The 22,596-nt window shown below is 43.0% G+C and overlaps 1 protein-coding gene across 1 annotated transcript in view; it reads right to left on the reverse strand.

Annotated features, from left to right (window-relative positions):
* The window catches only part of SEMA5B (semaphorin 5B), a 251,164-nt gene that overhangs the window by 126,041 nt on the left and 102,527 nt on the right, over nucleotides 1-22,596 (reverse strand). The window contains exon 4 of the mRNA XM_042827036.1: nucleotides 3,074-3,279. Coding sequence (XP_042682970.1) covers nucleotides 3,074-3,227 — 154 coding nt within the window. The 5' untranslated portion in view covers nucleotides 3,228-3,279. The remainder of the gene's footprint in view (nucleotides 1-3,073; nucleotides 3,280-22,596) is intronic.

The following is a 22,596-nucleotide window of genomic DNA, read 5'->3' on the forward strand; positions in this document are numbered from 1 at the left end:
TTCACACCAGCCTTGATTATATAGTCTGCAAAGCTGAGATTTGCTGTCCTGAGAAGATCTGGGATATAAGCTACTCAACCAGGTCTACCTCACTCATATGTTTCAGCATAAGATCTTCTGGGGACAAAGAAAAGCTGCAGTTATTAAAGCAGAGGAGCACAAATAATGTAGTTTCAGCTTATACAAACTGCCATGACCCAGAGCAAAAAGCGCTGCCAGACAGAATAGAGAAGGACATGGAGAGTCTACACAGTTCTCCTGAGCAGGGTGATCTAATGGATAAAACTAAAGAGAAAGAAATAATGAGAGAAACTGCAAGTGAAAACCTGTCTACAACTTTCCAGTTAAGCTGTGAACATCCAAGTGATTCATATAACCAGATGAGTTTGCAGACTTTTGAGCACTTCCTTGGTAAACAAGCTGAAACCAAACTCTGCATCCATTACAGACATATAAGCACATGTCAGTCATGGCTCTGGCCTCTTGAAATAACAGATCTTATACAGGATTGCCATGGCAGACGGTGTTCCTGGTTTTCCCAAGGGGCATGTTACAAAGAAGCTCCAAATGTCTTTAATGAATAACAGTTTAATGAATAACATAGTTTGCTGTCTAAGAGGCAGCCGTATAATAATGATACTGTTGAGAAACTTGTTGGTATGGCAAGGGCATAGGCCAGTTGCAAATACAGGGAGCATCTCTTCTTGCAAGATACACACAAAGACTGGAAAAAAAAAAAAAAAAGAAAAGAAAAAAAGAAAGAAAAAAAAAAAAGATCATAACTGAAAGAAACACGAAACATTTTCTCTGGTTTTAGACTTTCCAGAGTGGCCTGTAGTGGAGCTGAGCTGCGATGATGTACTGCTTAGTTAAGCAGGACTTGTATGCATGTGTGCATGCACCAATAAATACAAAAAGGACACACTAAGAATATATATGACTTGTTTTACTAATTTCTCAGCTCACTGAAAAACAAACAAGCATGCAAGATCCTTCATGTAGCCACCCACTCACAAACAGGTAATAAGACACCATCAGCAGGCTCCTGGGAAGTAAAAGATCATTTTGTTATTGATCTAACAAGGGAAATCAAACTTTAACAGGATTTCCTATAAGCACAGAGTAGAACAATCTAATTATGAAAATTCCAAACTGGGTATGTTATTATTGCTGGTGAAACCATATGGTGAGCATCATTTATAAGTCCCAGGGAAACTGGGGCAGCACTGCAGTAGCTAGGTGCTGTATGAACACCCAGGACAGCATAGCAGCACAAATGCCTGGCCCACCCTCACAGCCTTTATGTGGTGAGCTAGGAAAACTCATTCAGCTCACAGCCTTTTCCCAGTCCACACCTCACTTTGCAGTGCAAACTTCAAAATTCATGCCTGATCAAAACAAAGCAAATTGGCAGATCTCAAGTGTAGCCGTCATTCCTTCAGAGAAGTACTGATGTTGACTGCCAAAAAATGCCCACCTATTCCTCAAAATCAGGAATCAGGGCTCCCATGTTCCCTGCAGAATAGTTTATCTGAGTGCTGGGTCCCAAAGACATACTCTCAGTAAACTCAAAGTTTGGTGCTCCTGGCTAATAGGAAGAGAACACTTTTCCTTCTTTCTGTATCTAAAACATCTTCATTATTGAATTATCTATTTAAATATCCAACTGAGTTCCAACATGTTTTTAGCTGCAAGGATTTCTCCTTTCACCGTCCTCTGTTAAACAGACAGCCAGACTAACTTGGCAATTAAAATAAAGGTGTATTTACCCATTTTACTTGAGCAAGGTTAGAGCCAGTGCCATATCATGTAGGCTTAAAGATTTTGCTAATTCACTTTAATCCATTTAAACCTTTAAAACACAGATAATGGGAAACAGACAAGAAACCTCTTGCACTTTCCAAATGAAGAGACAGTCATTTCCTCCTCTCTAAAGAAGGGTAAAACTCTCTAGAACAACCCGGAAAGGTCAGCAAAGAAGCCTTTGACTACTTTCTTCCTGGAAACCCGATCTCAAAGGTCACGAAACAACAGCTAAATTACCTTTAGCAAAGAAGGTAACCAGAGACACATTGCAACGTACTTAATTGCCTTTAGCAAGAATGTAACAAGAGATGCATGGCAGGGCCTTAAATGGGAACCCAGATCAATACTTCAACATTTAGGAAGAAACCACTTTTAGCAAGGAGATTCAGAAGCTGATGATGAGCTTAAGGCTGGGGTGAATGCAGAAACAGCAGCAACAGCAGCATCGTGGGCTAAGTGCCATGCAGGCAGACTGCAGCATAGGGGTACATATACGCTCATGGAAAATCCATCTGGATGAGAACAAGGATAACCCAGTCTTTCAAAGGAACAGTAAAAAGATTGGCCACATTTTTGTGTGGCATAGCAGGATGCTGAAGTCATAAATCTTAGAACTGTAGAACCATAGAATCTTTTCAGTTGGAATGGACCCTTAAAGGATATCTGGTCCTCTGCAGTAAACAGAAACATCTACAGCTTGATCAGGTGCTCAGAGCCCCATCCAACCCAGCCTTCCAAGTTTCCAAGGATGTGCCTTCCACAAAGGCAAGATGAGTGTCTAAGTGAAAGAGACAGAAGAATTACTGGCTGAGGTGGTAGATACATTCCCCAAAATGTCAACAAACAACATGGCAGCCGTGTGGTGCAATTTTAAAGCAGTTTAATTCTCCTGCATTCAGTCATGTCCAAACTCTCTGTCGCTTTTCACTTATTACCTCTGTAGCTCCAGCCAGCTGTGAGAGGTATATAAACACACGAAACGCAGTTTCAATATAGTACAAGATCTCAGGGAGACTGTAGCAGAACTGGAAGGAGAGGCTCTTAGACCAGTACTTCCAGAATGCCCAAAGTGACTGCTATGAAACCTCAGAGAGAAAACCCTGCAGAGCTTCAAAGTGAATGCAGTTCACCGGGCCACTTGCACTGACCTGTGGATAGCAGGTGTAAGCAAAACAACACAGACTAGACCCTTCTCCATAACAACACCAGGAAGGACTTCAAAATGAATCATCCTACTGGAACTTGAAACAGAAACAGAAGCTCTTACCTTCAAAAGCAATTGTGGGGTGTTCTTTCCTGACACACTGCTGATGTTCAGCTTCAGAGTATTCAGGTACATTCTGTGATGCTGAGAGATGAAAAGCAAGAAGAAAAAGGCTTGGCAATGACAGGGAAATGGCCTTTAATCTTGAAACAACCATGACTGAAGGGCAGTTGCAGATCTAGCTTCCAAGGTGGGCCCAGGGAGGATACCTGAAATACAAATAATTCCACTTTCAGAAAGATTATGTTTATCCAAAGTTTGCAGCATAGGTAGGGGAGGATGGAATTCCCCTTTCATCCCAACCCTACCTGTGGTAAGTACACATGAAAATAACCCACAAAACAGCATTTAAAAAACAAATGACCCAATTTACAACTGTATTTGAGCTTCTAGCTTCAAAGGCAGACGTAGTGCACAGCTTTCTAGATATCTCTGTGTAGCTTTGGGGCACATGTCCTTATAGAGTACCGAGTGTGCAGTGGGCAGCACTGACAACAAGACATCACCAGTGCTCCAGGTGTAAATGTGTCCCCAGTGTGGACTCCTCACTCTTCCACTTCACAGGAGGAGTATTTAAATGTTGTGTGACAATCAAGAGATTGCTCTGGGTAGGCCAACATCAGAACACATGCAATTAATACTGTTCTAACAGGAGGTTTATACATTTTACCGCTGCTGTTTTAGATGTCTTGAAACAAGAAAAGCCAATTTAAAGGTGTTGCCAGGAAAGTGCTAATTAAGGTGTAACATAAAAATTAAAAGATCTTAATGGGGAGAAGGGTGAGAAGTGAGTCAATTGCCTGTGTTACTACAGGATGTCACAGCCACATGAGCTAAGGCACAGCTGAGGAGGAGGAGCTCTTCTCTCAGGTAGAAGGGCAAGCCCTGCCTCTCCTACATGAGCAGTTGGTAACAACAGGAGCACAACAGGTACAGCTCTTTGAGCTCCCTGGGGCTACCAAGCCTGAGGCAGGGGATGGAGGATTAATTAGCTCCTGCTACCGCTCTCCAAGATGCTGAAGCAGCTTAAGAAAATCTGCATTGCCAAATTTAATCTTTCCAATGAGCACATTGTTTTTTTCCTATGTAACTGTTCAATTAATGCAAACACATGTTTTCAAACAAATGAAGCCTTCTATCATTGAATCTTATCTACTGATAAAGCTGATTCTGATTTAATTCACATATAATGATTTTCAATTCCAGTGGGTGCCGTGATTCCTAAAGGTAACACAACAGTCAGCTCCTGCAGTGCCCAGCGCCTCTCTGGTTTTGCTAGCAGTCCCCCAAGCCCCTCCAGTGAGCTGAAGAACTCAGACTGGAGTCCAATAACACAAGACACTAGTAAGCAATGGCAGGCTTATGGCAAGAGCCAACTCCAACATGTGGGATCATGCTGTGGAGCATCAAGGAGCTGGGAGAAGTTCCTGAAGGTCTTTGGGCATCATGGGAGCAACAACAGACTGCTTACAGCAGCAGTGGGAGACAGCAGGTTTGAAAGATGAATCCTGTCTTATTCTTAAGTGTATTCTCTGTGATTTTAAACACAGGCATATAGAAGTGCATCCATTATGCATGTCCTCAGCAGTCGCACTGTACCACTGAAAATAACATTGGCATACAGGAGCCGGGGACATTACAGAGATTTGGTTTCCTTACTGGCAAGAGTGAGAGATTACAGCATTTCACACTATTTTTTTTTTCAGCCCTATATACAGATTTTATGTAGGGCTGTATAAAATCCCCTTCCATTTCTCCAGTGGAATTTCTACAGTGTTTCCCTATAGAGCTGTGGAGCTTTTTTTGTTTGTTTGTTTTTTAACACAGCAAATACAATGTTACATTAAAAAACTGGACCGGCAGAAGTCAGGGGCCTGAAATCATTCAAAGCCAAAGCCAAAAGAGTGTTCAGTCATTAAGCACAAGCATACTGTAGGGCATACATAAATGGGCACTGTGGCATCTCAGATGATGGAGACGTTACTCAAGTCACGCTATAATACAAGTTACTGATGATGGAGCACCAGATTATATTTTCAGCCATTGGTTTAAATGACAACTTTTTTTCAGTATAGATCCAGAAGTTAAATGCAGCACACAGCTGTGGACTCCAGGGAGATGTGTTTGTATAGCTCTCAGATCCACTGAAAGTTCCAGCGGAGACAAAGCCAAATTTCCCTTTGATAGGAGATGGTTGTTGTGGGAAATGCAAAAGAAGCAAAAGGACTTCATGTCAGAGATCATTGCTGGGAACTGGAAGAGACAGGCACAGAAATCTCACTTTATGCATGCTGTACTCCTCCCAGTACAGCTGTGATTATCTAAGCCAGAAATAAGGTAGTAAGCTAGGCAGACTTTTGATCTGAGTCAATATGGCTGCTTTCATGTGCTAACCATCCAAAAAAATGACCTCAAGTCAGGTGAACAAAAAATCTTACAAATTAGATAAGAGTGCTTGAGGACACAAAGCAGAGCTCTCCCACAGCCCTCCAACACTTCTCTAAGGCCCCGTGTGGTCCAGAAGCAGCAGATGAGTAAATCCAAGCTTCACACTCAACAGTCATGAAACAATAAGTTTCATACAAGAGAGCTTCATAACATCCCACAGATTATTCTGTGCCAAAGCAGAGTACATTTACTAGTGTTTTGTCTGGACTAGTCGTAAAATGTGCCAAGTAGCTGGATTTCTGCCACTTTCCCTGGGAGATTTTACCACAGTCCAAGACACTTCAGAGTTCCTTAGAAAGCTGTAACCAGTATTTAGGGTAAAGTTCCATCTCCATTTTCCTTGTTGTCAAAAGGAAATCCAAAGTGTGCTTGAAAATCAAAAATTGATATGAAGTGGAAATACACAACTGAAGAAAGATAAAAAAGAAATAATATAAAAAGCCCGTATCCTTCCCTATGTCAGCTATCTCTTGCACCCAATTACAAACACGAAATCTATTAAATGAAATCTGTGCTATGTGTAGTCCTGGACTGGTGTTTGTGATCAGCGAGTCAGTGGGTAAATACCAGCTTGGTCAGAGGCAAAAGAAGCCTTAGAGCACCAGCTCAGATAGTGGATAGCATTGCAAGCAGTTACTCCACCATTCCCAACCTGCCTTGGTCATTTTCTTTTCAATATTTTAAGAGTCCCTACCTAACTTATTGCTATTTCCAGCTGCTGCAATTTTATTTCCAAAAAACCCCATAGTCTCAGATGAACAAGTGCTGTATGCCCAAGGAGAGCAGCTGTAGGCCTGACCAAAAGTGTAAATGCTTGAATTCTGCTGGGGATGGCTGGACTTGAGCCTCCATTTTGTCCCAGCTGCAGATGTTCACTGAGAGGTATGGTGGGGAGGTGCTCAGGATCAGCCCTCTAAGCCACGTCCCAACCACATCCCAGCCTCGCTGCTGGAACTTGTCCTAGCCCTAAGCCCTTTAGATACAGTTTAAATACTATAAAAATAGTTGCTCTTATTAAAGTCTCTCTGCTCAAAATGGCTTACGGCTTTAGAAATCAGCTGTCAAAGTTTCAGTGCAGATGAGAGACAAGAGCTGAAATCCCTGGTTAAACTCAAATCCCCGGCAGGACACATCAATTCAATTCTTTATGTGCTCATCTTTGATGTATCTTTACCACCTTAGCTGCTACCTCCCTCCAAAATGCAGATACATTTTAAAAAAAAAGAAAGAAAGAAAATGTCCAATAAGATGGTGTGCCCAAGTCTTTCTGCCATCTCCCTATTGAGAGTCTGGCAGCCCCAGGCTGTGTTGGGGCCTTTCTCTCCCCTGTCCTACCACATGCAGAGAATCCTTTTGGCCCTTTGCCACAAAGGTCAGCACATTTGGGCTCCACAGAGAGGCATTTTATAGGTCATGACTCCTGCCACCATCCACTCATCTCCTCTGTCAGGTTCCTTAGGCTCATGTGCCTCTGGCACAGTGGTTCAGGACGGGACTAGAGCTGCTCCTCTTGGGGGCATTGCTTGGGCTGAAATGGCAGCCCCAGCATCTCTATGAGCACAGATATCCCATTTCTCCTCTGGTACCTTTCATGGCAGCCCAATAGGGACTTCACCCCTTGCTCCAGCACAGCATTTGGGGCATCCCCTTCCATCCCTCCTGGGGCACGAGCCTATTCCAACTCATCCTGCACTGCATCACTGCAACTCCATTGATTTCATAGGACCTAATCCTGATTTACAGAGGGTAACTCAGATCAGGCCCCCTTTGACTAAAGCTCCACGTCTAAAAGAAAAATACCTTCAATCAATCTTCAAGGCTTTAAAACAAAGCACACTTTAAAAATGGCTGTACCAGGAATCCATATCCTGCTTTCCTCTGACTGTAACTATCATTTTGACTTAATAAAACGTGACAGTAAAGTTTAAGGATAAAAGAAAATGCTTCATCTTTCATTTTAAAGAAAAGAGATGCCTTTAAAAAAGGCTAAAAAAGGAATCTCTTGAAAAAGCATTAATTCTTCCGTTCAGGATCTTTTGTCATTGGCGCTGTTATAATTTTATTAGAATGGAGACCAGAGAGGAGAACAGCAGTAGAAAGAGGTGAATGCTAAAGTATTCCAAAAAAGCACTGGGAGAATAAAGGAAATAAATAAAAACATTACAAAGCACAACAGCTTGGCAATGCAGCTGTGATGGGCTGGCACAGGGCAGCAAGGCCTCGGTCCTTCATCCCTGTGCCTCTCCATGCCCTCTCCACCCATCCTCACCCCATGCTTCCCTGCATAACCCCAGGGCTACCTTTTACAACAGTCCAGAGGCCAGCAGCAGGGTAGGAGCAAGGCACACAGGCTCTCCTGAGGCAAAGCAGAAGTTCTGTGCTCACCGCTGTGTGCTCCCCAGCTCCTTCCACATCCAGCCCAGCGTCACAGAGGGTTTTACGTCAGGAACAAAACAATCAAGATCTCACAACACAGGTCACTTCATTATAACCTTTCAGTTACCCAGATCTATCTAAATTATTATCCAGTTCACTCTTTGCAGAAGAGAAATCAGTTTAACTCAATATGCTGCTATTTTTACAGCACGGTCACCAGCTGCAGGCTCCTGCAACCCAAACAGATCTTCACCCTTCAAGAAGGCCCTTAAGAACTGGAACCTCATAGAAAAAGCCCCCATTGGATAGAGCTGAATCAACAATAAAAGCCCCTGTGTAACAGAGCAAAACACACTGTGCCACTGGGATGTGGCCAAAGCTGGTGGGCATTAATAAATACCTGCTCTGCTGACACTAGGTCCTGTGAATGGTGTGAACCTGACCACACATTGAGTCTATCCCCAGCTGCTTCCAGATGCCCACCTCAAAGGGCTCTACATCTTTCTTTGACTAGCTACACATAATAAAAAGACGTGAGGGGTTTTGTGAGAGTTTGTCTGCGAAATGAATTTAGCACTTGTGAAAAGGTGCCTGGGAGTCTGAAGTCCTTTGTTTATCCAAAGGTTGGATTTGGCAACGAATGCTTGCACACATTTATTTCCCTAATGGTATACTTCCACGTTATCCAGAAGACCCCAACAGTGGTCCCGGAAGATCTTCCCTGCACTGGGTACTGTGGGACTGCCCAAGCAGAAATATTTTGGTGGTTCTGGCACCTCTGTTCTTGCTCAACATGTGATGTAGAGTCCTCTGCATGGCTGTTGTAAATCCAAAGTGCCAGACATGCTGCTGACATGCAGATCAGTGATGTAAGTGCAGTACATCCAGCATCACTCTTACTGCAAATAGCCCATTGGCTGTAAGGGCCTCTGTCTGTCTTGAGATTTGGTAATTGAGACCACAGACTTATGCCTTAAGCTGTGGAAACACAGCAGCTTTTCTCCAAGTTGCCTCTTGCACATTTGCAAAGTAGTAGAGCCACAGCTCCTACCACCATGACCAGCCAGTGTCACTCTAACGCTGGCACTCTAATACTGCACAGTCTGGAGATGCTGACCTTTTTGGGAAAACACTAAGAAGATGAAATTTAAAAAAAAAAAAAAAAAATCTGATTTCTCCTGTGATCTAAAGTATTCTCAGAATGTGAGCCTCCAGCAGACAAAATGCAAGCCATATAATCATCACATCAACAAACCAATGCCCTTCCTGACAGTCAGCCACAAGACATTTCCCCTAAAGCTTTGTTTTTTACAGTTTCAAGACCCCAGTGCAGGCTCTAAGGCCAACGCCTTGCCACATAACAGACATACAGCTTAATTCTAACTACAGGAGGAGAAGCGTATAGCATTCTATGGTGCTGGATCCAAGTTTCAGACTGCATATATTTTGCTGCAGCATCTTCTTGGCACTGCACAGCACTGGTTATCATATGGAAACCTTTGGCCAGAAGGCAATCAAGTGGTCAATATATACCCCAAATCCAAACCTCTGTTCAAATTCTGGGGTACCAAAAGTGTAGTACTATGTTACCTGCTAATCTGAGCTCTCTAGCACAAGAATTACTATGCGGAGTCATGGTGAGATACTTTTAGTGCTTTTCTCAGAACGATATTTAGGCAAGAGAATGTGAAACATGGCAGTGACCCTTCTGGCTGCCTTCCTTTAATGAACTGGAACCCTAATATTCACTGCCCACAGATTTACATTGCCTAAATAGCCTATAGGATGGTCCCAAACCTGTAGTATGCCCCTTCCCCTAAATTCCCAGATTCCAAGATGATGCAGGATTTCATTCAAATCCTATGGTCTATGACCCAGCTCCATGCTGGAAAGGAAGGGACAAATATCTGACACAATCCCCATGCTCAGGTTTTTGGCAAATCCAAATGTTCAGCTAAAACCTCAGCCCTGATGTAGCCTGCTAATGGCATGCCTTGGCTTCAGAGCAGTGCTCTGCTCCCCCGAAATGCTTTATAAAAGCCAAGACAGACAGAAATCTCACTGTCATCTTCCAGGAGGCAGGGTCTCAGCACACATCTGGGGGCTGATATGGTTTTAATGCACTCAGAGGCCAGGCTTTCCAGAGATGAATTATTTGTAATGAATTCCAATCACATGGAGCTCCAGCCCCCACACCTTCGCATTGCATATATAACCAAATTAGTTTAGAAGATGTAAGTTATTCAGGGACTTAGCTGTTCAGTCTGGCCTTGGAGGATTTGCTCTCATTATGGCTTTTATGCAAATTCTGTCCTCCAAATCTCTTCTGAATCAATTATTACTAGATTAATTTAAACATGTCCACCTGGGGTGCCTGTATATCATGTGCCTCATGTTAAAAAGTAAAAAGGATGGTAATGAATTCAGGAGGTGACGGAAACAGATTCCTGCTTTGTGGAAATGTGACCTTTTTGCATAATGTCATAAAAGAAAGAAGTTCCCTTAAGAAACATGGCAGATAGGGTCGTTGGTTGGATCAGCTTGGCTTTCAATCACTCTTCGGAAATTAGCATGATACAATAAAAAATTAATAAGAAATTAAAAAAAAAATCACTTTAATACTCCAGACTATTAAAGTCTTCGATGGACTACTAATTGAAATGTAATGCTTAATTTTAAGCAATGCCATTTTATTAATGGTAAAAACTTGAATTAATGTCATTAACCAATGTTAATATTACAAATCCCCTGAGGGATAACAAAGCAATTATGTTATTCACAGCACTGAAAGGGGGGAAAAAATGTAGTCTGTACACGACTTCACTAAGGCGGAAGACACTGCTTCCATCTGCATCTCCTCTGCTGAGGAAAGGGGTTTGTTTGTTTGTTTTTGAGCAAAGAGGAGGGAGAGGAAGGGAAGAATTTGCACTAAGTTAATTACTGCTGATTTTCAGGCACTTAATAGCTAGGAAATTATTCTGTTACGCAAACACCATACTGTGGGGATTCTGGAAAAATAATATGGGAATGAGAAATTGATTATGTACTCTCCTTCTTGGAGTCTCTTCTGTGTGCTTTAGGATGCTTGCATACACATCAGCCTCCTTTCCTGTGTGTAAAAGCTTGAAGAGAATGGACAGCCTGGCAGTAAGTGGCTTTATGAAGCTGTGCTGTTTTGCATCTGCCAGCGACCAGACTCAATCTGATCACCAGAAGAGTCACCTTTTGTGATCCTAAATGCCCCTCAAACCTACACAAGAGGAACTGCTTTTATTTCATATAGTTGAACAAGTTCAGCATCTTGCCAGATTGACTGCTAATCAGCAGGATAGGTGGGGCAGCATTAATTAAAGAACCCAAACCAATATCCTCAGCAACTGGCAGAGATTGCATTGCAGAGGGAATGAGAACCTCAGATGGTGCAGGTGTAATACATCTCTTATCCCAGATTAACCATGTCTGAGATAAACCCTCGTTTAACTCCGCTTTTATTGTCTGGTTGATAATGCAAGAACAATGGGGAGATTCAGCAAGCCAAGGACTGCTGACCTCACTGTTATTCCTCAGAATCCCAAAGATTTTTACTTTTTGTTTACACAGTGAGAGCACTCCAATGCACCCAACACACCACCGTCAGAAACCACAGCGAACACAAGTGCCTCTTCCAGATTGTGCTTTTCAAGGCAACTGGTCCAACGTGTCTCAAATTCACAGGCAGCATTAATACATGGGAAGAGATACAATGCTCTATGCCGATGCTCTACTCTATACCAGTTTTCAGACAGTCCAGGAAACTCTGCCAATACTGCCCAGCCAAGCACTTCTTAAAAATTAAATCCATCACCCTCTTAGGGAGAAAAGCACTGATGCTATTACTAACACGCTTCTGATTTGTGTCATGTAACATGTAAAACCTCAATACTGACCCAAAAAGAATCACAGAAAAAAGCCCGTGGCTTTCCACGGAGTGAGACAGTAACCCCTGATGTTGGCTGGGTACAATGACAGGGACTCATGATTGTGGCTGGAACACCAGGGCGACCTTCTATCTTTGTGGCCCAAGCACAAAGCACAAGTGTTTCTTAATGTTTCCGTTCAGGATATAGATACAGCTGTAAAACACAGTTAGATTTGGGAATTTTACTTAAGATGATACATTACTGAGCAACTGTATTATAAATGGGAGACTGAGAGAGAGGAAGAATTACTGCGAGCTTTCCACTGTGCCTACCAATGAGGTCCAGCACACAGTAACCCTCAGCCTGTGGAGCCAGTTCTGCCTCTCCTCCTGGAAATCTGCAGATCTGTACTTTCTGTCTTCCAGTAATAGTCTCTCTCTTACCTTTTATCTTCCTCATTTCCTCCAAGAGCAACAGTAAACCTCCTGTGAAATATCTCCAAAGTCCACTCTGTCACTCTTCTATTTTCTCTCCCAGCCCCCCACTCCCTCTTTGAAAACAGAGGGAGGGGAACTCACTGAAGACACCAAGGTCAAGGCAGAGTGAGACAAAGTCAAATTCCTGCCATCATTTAACACCGCACACCATCAGACCATTACGGCAGCGCAAGACATTATGGATTGCAGCTTAATAGAAGGGTGGTGGGGAGAGAGAAAGAAAAAATGTTCCCTCTGCACTGAGACTTGCTGATTAAAGTGCACGAGTGGGCAGGGGACCGCGACAGCACTTGTGTTCATAAAGCCAAGAGTTACTTCTCAATATTAATGGGCGCACCATTGTCGCCAGACGCAATGTTTTGTTATTGCGTGATTAATTGAAAGTCACACGCAATGACATATTACAAGCAGGATGAAGCTGTCACTGGGAAGCAATTCTTCACCGTAATTTCTGCCAGTCTACACACTCTGAAATTGCATACCCCGCTACAGACGACCCCTCAAGCACAAACGCATTACATATCTTTATATAAATAACAGTGACTAACAACAGCAGGCTGAGGTAATCTCTGCGGGATATGAAATAGAGAAAAAGGTAAGACGGAGAAGTTGTCTTCAAACATTAGTGAGCTTGTCCGTGCTAATCTCCATCAAATGAGCCATTTCTCTTTTCCACTAAAATAAAACCTGTTCCTGCTGGAGACATATAAAGTATGATAAAAGGACACGTTGCAGCACAAACGACAACCCAAAGCCTTTCTTCTTCAAAAGGCCACTGGTTCTAAATCTTAAAAACGTATCTTGATCAAGACTAATTAAACTTCGACACAGTCGCTTTATCACTTACTTAGGTCAGTAAGTAAGTATCAGTATCTGGTCCAGCTCACTTTTCTAAAACCCCCAGATCAAAGACTCTTTTATATTTCCTTTGGCAGCAGCAGGAAGATATCAAATCATTAATTTTCTCCATGCATTTTATTTCAGTCAGAATCACCACATTCAAAGTATAATGTAGGATAAAAAGAATTGTCAGCGCTCACAGAGAAGGACACAGCCCAGGTTATACAGGTGCCCAGGAAATAGAATCATAGAATCATTAAGATTGGAAAAGACCACTAAGATCAGCTAAGTCCGTCCATCAACTCATCACCTATGCCCACTAAACCTCGTCACTCAGTGCCACATTCACCCATTTCTTGTGTACCCCTTCAGGGATAACGCCACATCTCCTACATTTTCTATATGTCAAATTTCAGACAAATTGCCAGTAATGGCACAGGGTTGGGCAACCTTTGGTCAGAGCCTAGTGCTCCGTTTCACACCCACTGGAGTTGTGCAGAGGCTCCATGCCATTCCACATCCCTAGGCACTCCCCACGTAAGGATATGGGGTGCAGGGCTTTACCTGCTCACTAGTGGCTCTCGCAGACTCTGGTCCATCAGCTGGGGCAGAAGCAGCAGCACAGGGATAAGGAAACAAAACCAGGCTGTCCTGGGACCCAGTGGCACAGAGTCAGCTCTGCCCAGCTCAAGCCCTGCAACAGAATAAATCTGTGTCCACCAGCCTTTTTAGCAGTTGCTTAATGACCGTTAACTTTTTTCAGCCAGCCATTGACTCTAATGGCATGTGCATTCACCCACCATAATACCTCTGCTAGCCTTCATTAATTTACCATGCACAATTTCTCTGAAAGCATTTGTCAATAGAGTACCCTAAACTGACTCAGTAACTCAGCAAGATAAAGCACTTTTTGTGCAAGACTCTTATGCAGATTTGTAGCATTCTCCCCAAATAAGTTAGGCATAGGCATTACTGAGTGTCCACACACAGTCCAGGATATACCAGAGATGCCATTGCCACCAAAGCACCCATGTGCACATCAATGGGGCCAGGAGCACAAGAGTAAGGAGGTCAAAAAGTGAGGGCAAAAAGCAACTTGTTTGAACCATGAAGTTCCTGAAATACCTGGCAAATTTCAAGAACAGGAAGCCCATGTGAAAAGCTATAAAAACAGCAAGGGAAAATCCAGCGATATAGTTTCACCAACCTAGACCCATTCATCAGGGAGAGGGGGGGAATCCAGCAAACCGAGTGGATTAGAAACCAGCTATTCTAGAGAACAAAGACTTGGAGCTGTCAGGAACTACAGTGCTGCCCATTAGTGTGGCAATACATTACCAAACTGTCAGCGTTTTCCCATTATAAATCTTCCAGGTCCCCTCCAACGTACACTGATGCACGGCTCAGACCTTGCCCCCGCGGCGGCAGCGAAGCTGCAGACAAAAGCGGCACGGTCCCCCTTAGGGGGTGTAAGGGCCATAAATATAGCCAGTGGTCTTATAAACTTAACAGGACATTGGTTTTAGGGAATAAAATTATTTTTTTTAATTGCAATTTGTTTGGCTTTAAGGAAAGTTCCAGGAGAAATTAGAAGCTGATGGGAAAGCCATTGGGTGTGCAGTGCCACCATGACCCAGTCTGTCTCATGTAAAAATCGCCTTCCATACACACATGCCCTTGTTGTGCCCTCAAATATCATAAGTGGAGGTAAATGAAGATTAAAACAATTAATCTGAAGCTTAATTTAATCTAAACTCAATTTAGAGTTTAGAATTCTGAGACTCAAGTTTTGGGTTTCTGTCCATCGGCCACTTGCAAACTTTAGCTGGGGATCAGTAGGATGAAGACAGAGCTCTCCAAAAAAATCTCAATTAAAAGAAAGCTTTCTATTTTTAAGAATTGAGGGTTTTGTTGCTATTTCAGAATACAGACTGTAAAAGAAGCATTCAAGTGCAAAACATACTTCTAATGAAAACTGGCTGCATATGTGAGGGAGATATGTGAGGGAGATATGCTCACATGGGCATCCTTTTTTAAGTAGAAAACACCATAAGGATTTTGGAAACTGGATTTAGTAGAAGGATGTGAGCCATTATCAGCACCGAGGTAATGAAAACACTGCTGCCTGGAGTTAGTATCATTAAAGGCCTTTAATATTGCCACTAATTACACATACTTAACAATAGTTTTGCCGGCAACTCTAACATCACAAAATTGCCCATAAACATGTCTGTTGGGGAGTAACAGACTTGTGAAAAAGCCCCTAGATTTGCGTTCACAGATGATGTGGGAAAAAAGTACTTGAGTACATCTGAAGAGGAATGCCGCAGCACACAGGCATGAGAAGCAAGAAGTGCTTCTCATACACGGAAGGAGGATGTGGGGCTGAGCTGTGTGCCCTGAGCAGAGACCAGCACTGACCTGAACCCAGGCAGAAGACACTGCGGGGTCCCCATGAGCACACCAGGGCAGCAGGGGCAGGGCCAGCCCCCTCATTCAGCAGCCATACCAAACAACCACTACATTTTTCTAACTTTTAAAGACTGTTTCCTTGCAAGATCACAATTTGCTGTTGGCTTGTGTATGAGAGAAAAAGAAATAGGAAGATGTTTCTCTTTTTGATTCTTGCTTTTTACGTTTGTTGTTTTAATGTCTATGTCAAGGGTTGTTTTTTTTTTTTGACTGAAATCTTGCAGTATATCTTCTCATAAAGTAAACAGCATAGCACTCTGCCTCAGAGTTTATAACAGCAGAATTAAATTCCATCCATATGTCCGAAGTACAAGAGGTTCATAGTCAGAGCTGGCAAATGCTGCGATTAATCCTGACTGCATTTCAGCAAAGACAAATCTACAAATAATGTACAGTTTCCCTCTTTGTGAATTACCACTTGAGAAAAGCCCTTGCCTCTATCATATACATCCAAACCAATTTTTGAAGATTGTTTACAATAAATCAAATTCGGGACAGCACTTGACTGATGAAATTTCAAACACCATCTCTTTATTCTTTGGGTGCTCCTTTTATAATGTCAAGTTAACAGAAAAAACGCAGCGGTTCCTCAGACGCCAGACACATTCAAAGGTTTCCATCTGGGCTTTAATTACTATCGCAGTTGCCTCACTAAATTGAATACGTTCCTCCCCCTCCTAAGGGCTTCGTCTTGTATCTGATTTAACTTACTTTGCCTTGATGAATGAAATCTGGTATAATCATTTTCTATAATGCCCCAGAGGAGCATCTTCCCGTGTATAAACTTGCTGTCCCATAAGTCAGCTTTCTACATTTCTCTCTTCAGACGTTGCTCTGAACTTTACTCAGAGAGATTCTTCTTTCCTCCAGGAAATTATTTTGGAAAAATCCTAGGGCAGTTTTTCTCCGAAGACCACATTTAGATTAGATTAAATCGCTGCTATTACCATAAAGTGAAAAAGTTTCAGAGATGTTTAAACCACTTCTTCCAAATGCAGAAGACAAACAAAAACCCCTTTCTCCCCTCCACACAGCATCACCTGTTCCTGACCCCACTGACCAGTTCATTATTGCTTTCAGATGTTAATTAGTGAGCCCAGACAGCCTGATCTTTGCCACTACTCCTGACCTATTCATCTTGGCCTCTCGGTTATTATCAGTGTCTTTCTATAGGTGTTCTCAGAGAGCGGTAACAAGCACGCCATCTGTTTTAGCTCTCCTAATTCGAGCCTTTAAATAAAAACATGTAACATCATCTACAAAAATACCTTTGTTAGGGCTCTGCAGTGAGCTCTGAATCCTTTATAATTAACTGCAGACCTACTTGTTGGTTTCCAATAAGGTCACTCTTTCAGTAATCAGAGGTGGTCCCAGGAGGTAGTACATAAATAGCCTATATTGAAGCCAAAATTAGGCTAACTCAGAACTTCCTGTACTCTTCGCTGCAAATAAAGCAAATATTTATAGGCTTTTGCAATCTTTGAGGCTCCTACCTAAGAATTAGAATCAGAGAGCTCTTCTTGCTCACAGTAAATCAAAACACAAGCAAGCATCCCAAAGCTTGGATTCTGCTGTGTATTATCTTCGTTTGAAACTTCCCATGGCATTCTTTAAATATCCATTAAAAAATTGAAAATTAAACAAGAACCAAAAGATAAATCAAAGGGAAGGTGAAAAAAGACTTTTAAGGAAAACATCTCCCTGTTAAAACTTATTGTCCCAGACTCAGAACATCTGGCTTCCATTCTGCACTCTGCCACTGACTTTTTACATGGCCTCAAGCAAGTCCTTTCACTTTAAGTCTTCAGCTTTTCTTTCTTTTCAAGCAAATAGGAGTTTTCCTTTCTTCCTTTGATTTCTGTCCTGACCATCCAAGGACAAGCATAATTTTAAAGACAAGTAACATCATCTTCTCACTGGACACCATCACATAAGCAGACACTTATCTGAAGCATGAAGGCTTTGGACTGTAAACACTTCAGGGTAGAGACTATCTACTAGCATTTGTCAAGTCTTCTGTTTTATAGACTATTTAGAGAAGGCTAATGGTATTCTGTAGGAGTTTCTGGAAGCAGCTGGCCGAGTTTCTGCTGGAATCATCACTTTAAACACTGTTGGGATGGCATTGTTTTATTCAGAGGTGTCAGAATGCCTCGAGCTTTGGCCAGCCATCTTTTCTCATTAGTAATTTTCACACAAGTTTAAATAAAAGTGTTTGTACTATGCCTAGCGCAACGCAGCTCCTATGTGCCACATTAGCACAGCTAATAAATAAAAAACCCTATTCATGCCATTCTTACACTGGACACTCATCGAGGAAGCAGGGAGCAGTAGTGGCCAGGGCAGCTGGTGTTAGCCAACGGGCTCCATCTGTAAGCACCAGCATTAAAAGCAACTTTATCACTTCTTTGCAACAGCTCACTCAGCATTCCTTTGCCCCTTTTCCACCTCACAGAGAGGTCTGGTGAAAAGCACGGTGCCCATTTGCCCTTGGCTAGCTGAGGAGCCAGCAAACCCTTTTGTTGCATTTTGGCCTGGAACCCGGGAGCAGATCTGAATGATCAATGCTGTTCAGCCTCTGCACAGCCTGCAGCGCAGGAAGAGCTGTAACAATGGGAAATGGAGAGCACTGCTTCCCAAAGAGCTGCCACCAACATGCGAGATGCCTTTCAAATGCACAAGGCCAGTACTAAAAGTGCTGTCAAAGAGCTTTCAGACACCACTGGAACACAGAATTGATGTACAGGGGAAGGTCACTGTGAATACATCAGTGCAGCTCCATGTCACTTGCGACCGTGCCCAGCTCCTGGCAGCTCTCTGCCACCATCCATACATCTTACAGGGGGTGATAAAACGATCATGTTTCACAAGGAAATGTTTTAAGAATAGCGACTTGGTTTTGGCGTTGAACATCTCTAATTATCACTGCAAGTCTGCACATTATTCGCCAGAATCCGGCATTTCAGACTGATCTGATTATTTATTTATTGCTCGTAACATGGTGAATGGTGCTCCTGACCCCCAGAATAAACGCACTTCAACGAGCTCCTGCAATCACAGCTTCTCACTGAATTCCCCCCAGGCTGTGGGCTGGGAGAGCAAAGGCTCCCATTGCCCTCAGACAGGAAACCAGCCTTCTCCTTCTAAGACCAGATTCTACCAATACAAATTATTCCATATCGGCTTTCTGAGATTCAGAGCTTTTGACAGCTGCAATTTCATGGGCAGGCTGCAGCTACTCCCCCCCTGCAGCCCCATCTCTTTCCTTCCGCTGCCTTTTTCTTCACCTCTCTGTCCCACAGATGAGAAGCCCAGCTCCCAGGCTGAGCCAGCTATATTTTTCCAGAACAGCAAAGCTAATATTACTCCAACAAAGTTCAAGAAAGTTACAAGAAATATTCTTGGCTGAGACTTCTGGCTAGTGAAGTACCTTGACAGAGGAGACAGCTGAAGCCTTCCCAGTAGTCAGCCTTGCAACATCCAAGAGAAGAAATCATTTACCTGTGCTCAGAAATAATGGTAACTCTTTGCTGTTGTGATGTTAGAAGTTGAGCAATGGAGATCTGTGAGAGCTCAAGGGAAAGGAGTCATTATGGATGTCGAGGAGGTGCTGGGTGCCAGCTCCCAACCAGGGTATCAGTTGCCCTAGAAACATCATAAACCGGAGTGAAAGATAACTGGAGTAGATGAGATCCATCCCCAAAAAAACAGTTTGGCAACATCCAACCAATGCTTTGAAAGCATAAAAAATGACTAATTGTCTGTGTTTTCTTCTTCCCACCAGACAAAAGGCTTCCCTGGCAATGAGGGACAGCTCTTGAGCTGTGTTTTGCTGTTCGCTCATCTGTTTGAATTCAGAGTGGAAGATTAAAAGCTGAATTCAAATGAAAACTAAGTAAATAATGAGCTTGTCATCCTTCCCCTTTTCTTCTAAAGACAAAGACAAGAGTTTGAATAACCTGAAAAAAACTGGTGACCTTTTAGGGTAAAATGCCCTCCCAGCCTTAAACCTTAACCACCACCATAAAGCTGCCTCACAACTTGGCACAAGTCTCATTTTCTGACCAGGAGCAATCCAGATCAAAGCATTTTCTAGGGTCTGACCTGTGACGCATTGAAGCACAATCTTGTCTTTGGCCTGGTTCTAATCGTGCTATCAGCACAGGTTAGGGTAGCTGCTTGAGTGGTGGGCAAAGGTAATAGGCATCAAGGTTTGGCTGGTAGCACCAGAAGACATTGATCTTTGCCAGGCTAATTAATTCCTCTCTGATCAACAGTAAATACACCATGTCAAAAAAAAAAAAAAAAAAAAAAAAAAAAAAGGAAAAGAAAAGAAAAAAAAAACCAGCGAGCATTAGCTATAATGTTTTTAGACTCACACTCCCTTACTTGGCCTCTTTGTGTATGTTTCTCGTTCCCTCTCCCTCACTCTAACTGGCCAGTTGCCCAATAGAGGAGAAAAGAAGAGAAAAGGACCAAAAATTAATTATAAGCAATAAAAGTCATTTAAAACTCTTTTTAAGGACTGGTGCCAGAGCAGGAGGGGAAATTTGGGAACTCTGGATTTGCTGTGCTCTTCTTCATGGATCCCCAGCGATGCGGGTGTCTGCAACCAGCACACAACAACCAGCACAGCTGTTTGCATTCTCTCCGTGCACAGGGAAGCAATTTTTCCCTTTCATACATTATTCACAACTTGCTGCAGCCATTCTGCAAATTTAGTACATCTCCTTTAGCACAACGATGAGATTGAGATGCAGATTCCTTCCCTTGTTTTTATTTTTTCCTTGAGTGCTGAGAACACTGGATATGGATTTTCTTTCTATTCAAATTTCTCTTTTCAATTTGAAGCAGGTTCAGTCTATGCATAATTCAGACAGGCAACAAGTAAGGATTTCCTGCTTTGATCTGTGACTTCTCCTCCTTGAGTCAAGCCTGCAGAAACAGTCCTCTTTGGATGGACACAGCCAAATCCCCTGCAGTTTAGGAAGTGATAAACCCACCTCCATCACTAACAACCATTACCACCAAAAACTCCATGCTTCCAAAAATCCCCTAGTCTGCAGCCACCAACATTCTCACTTGACATTAAGATGACAGATTTGCCAACAGACTAGGGAGGTGAAATAAAATCACAGAACCACCTGCTCCTATGGAGTTTAGCTTCAGTAATGTAATACAATATCACGAGCTGAAGTCATTTGATGCACTTGATGCAGGAGGGAAATGCAGATTTTCTCACTTTCTCTGCAGGTTTTGGGTCAGGAGCCAGAGTAAGCTGTACCTTTCTGCTCCCACATCCCCAGGCTGAGCAGAGCAAAGGGTCAGATTCATCCCTGGTATCAGCCTTGGCTTGATATAGAGCCAAAAAGTAAAAGAAACTATGATTTTATTATCATTCCTAAAAGATGCAGCTGAGCATGAGCAGCATGGATTTATTTTCACAGTTCAGGTTTCACAGCCACTTTGCACTCCTTCTCCAGATAAAGTGGAATATCTTTGTTCTCCTTTGAGAATTGCATTGTGTTATCATCTAGGGCTCCCAATATACTGCACAGGAGCAGCTCTGGAAAACAACCATCTCAGAGCTCAGTGTGGCCAGTTACCTGTTTGCTCACTACAGCTTGCTGCCGTATCTACTTTGTCAGGGCTGCTTGACACAAATTGGATTTCAATTTCAATACTGCACTGATGCCATATCCTGAACATGAAATACCAATTTCCAAACAATATTGCAGAAGCCAGCACACTTGTAACTCAGCCCAAGAGTCACAAGATGTCGTGTGCGTATGGAGGATGCTACAAGTCTACCAATGGAGGAACTGCAGCGTGGTTCTGCCCTTTGCAACCTGGTGTGGCTGCATGTGGTGTGGAAGATTAGGTTCAAAAGGAGAATTAATCACACAGCTGGTATTAGCTCAGCCGCAGTAACCCACCTGCAACACTCACACTTCCTAGTGGAGATTATCACTTCTATTACATGGATAGATAGTGACACAATAAAGGGAAATGGTTTTAAACTGAAAGAGCAGATATTTAGATTAGGTGTTGGGAGAAATTCTCTGAGAAGGTGGTGAGACACTGACACAGACTGCCCAGACAGGCTGCAGATGCCCCATTCCTGAGGCGTTCAAGGCCTGGTTGGATGGGGCCAACCTGATTTGGTGCCTGATTTAGTGGTTGGCAACCCTGCCCTTGGCAAGTGGTTGGAACTAGATGGTCTCTGAGGTCCCTTCCAAACACAGCCATGATTCTATTTATTCTATGATTCACAAGAGGAACCCTGTGCGTCTCTTGTTCACACTGATGTTAAATCCTTGTAGGAAAGGTTTCTATGCTACAAATTACCTATATATTTATTCAGAAAGCATGGAACCCTACCAAAGAAGCATGTGTGGCTGGGTACTGTACCATCAGTGAGCAGGGCTCAGATGAAAGCCCTGCTTTTGGTACATAGGCTTACAATTTAAATACAAGGGTCTTCACAGTGCAGCCAGCCCCAGGTTTAAATTACAAGGCAGAAAATTCCTGCATAACTTCAGTAGCATTGCATTCATTGAGAAAATGCTTACACCAAGTTCAGGTCAAACAAGGAGCCTCTTGCATGGGCTGATACAGCACACAGTGAAGCAACAAGCAGGGGGCTCTCTGCAGAAGCGGGTACATGTAGAGCTGTTCCCTATGTCTGCAGTGAAACAGTCACTGATCACTTACAGCCATCGATACACTTCAGTGCTGTCCCCAGATCAGGATGCTACCAGCTACAGCGGCTCTTGTTGCTCTGCATCCTCCACTGAACAGGCTGCTAAATGAACAGACCCAATTTGATCTCACACATCCAACCAGCATATAAAAAAAGCCCAAGAGCAGCTGCTGCCTACCTACAACTCTCTAATTCCAGCCCAAACAATCTGCTTCCCAGTGGTGGGAGAGCATCCTGCAGAAGGACCCAGCAATCAGAGGAGTCAGCAGAGACGTGACGCCGTGCCTCCAG

The sequence above is a fragment of the Centrocercus urophasianus genome, unplaced genomic scaffold (genome assembly GCF_019232065.1).
Source record: "Centrocercus urophasianus isolate 14NV4802_14NV808 unplaced genomic scaffold, USGS_Curo_1.0 seq_28, whole genome shotgun sequence".
Classification (NCBI taxonomy): domain Eukaryota; kingdom Metazoa; phylum Chordata; class Aves; order Galliformes; family Phasianidae; genus Centrocercus; species Centrocercus urophasianus.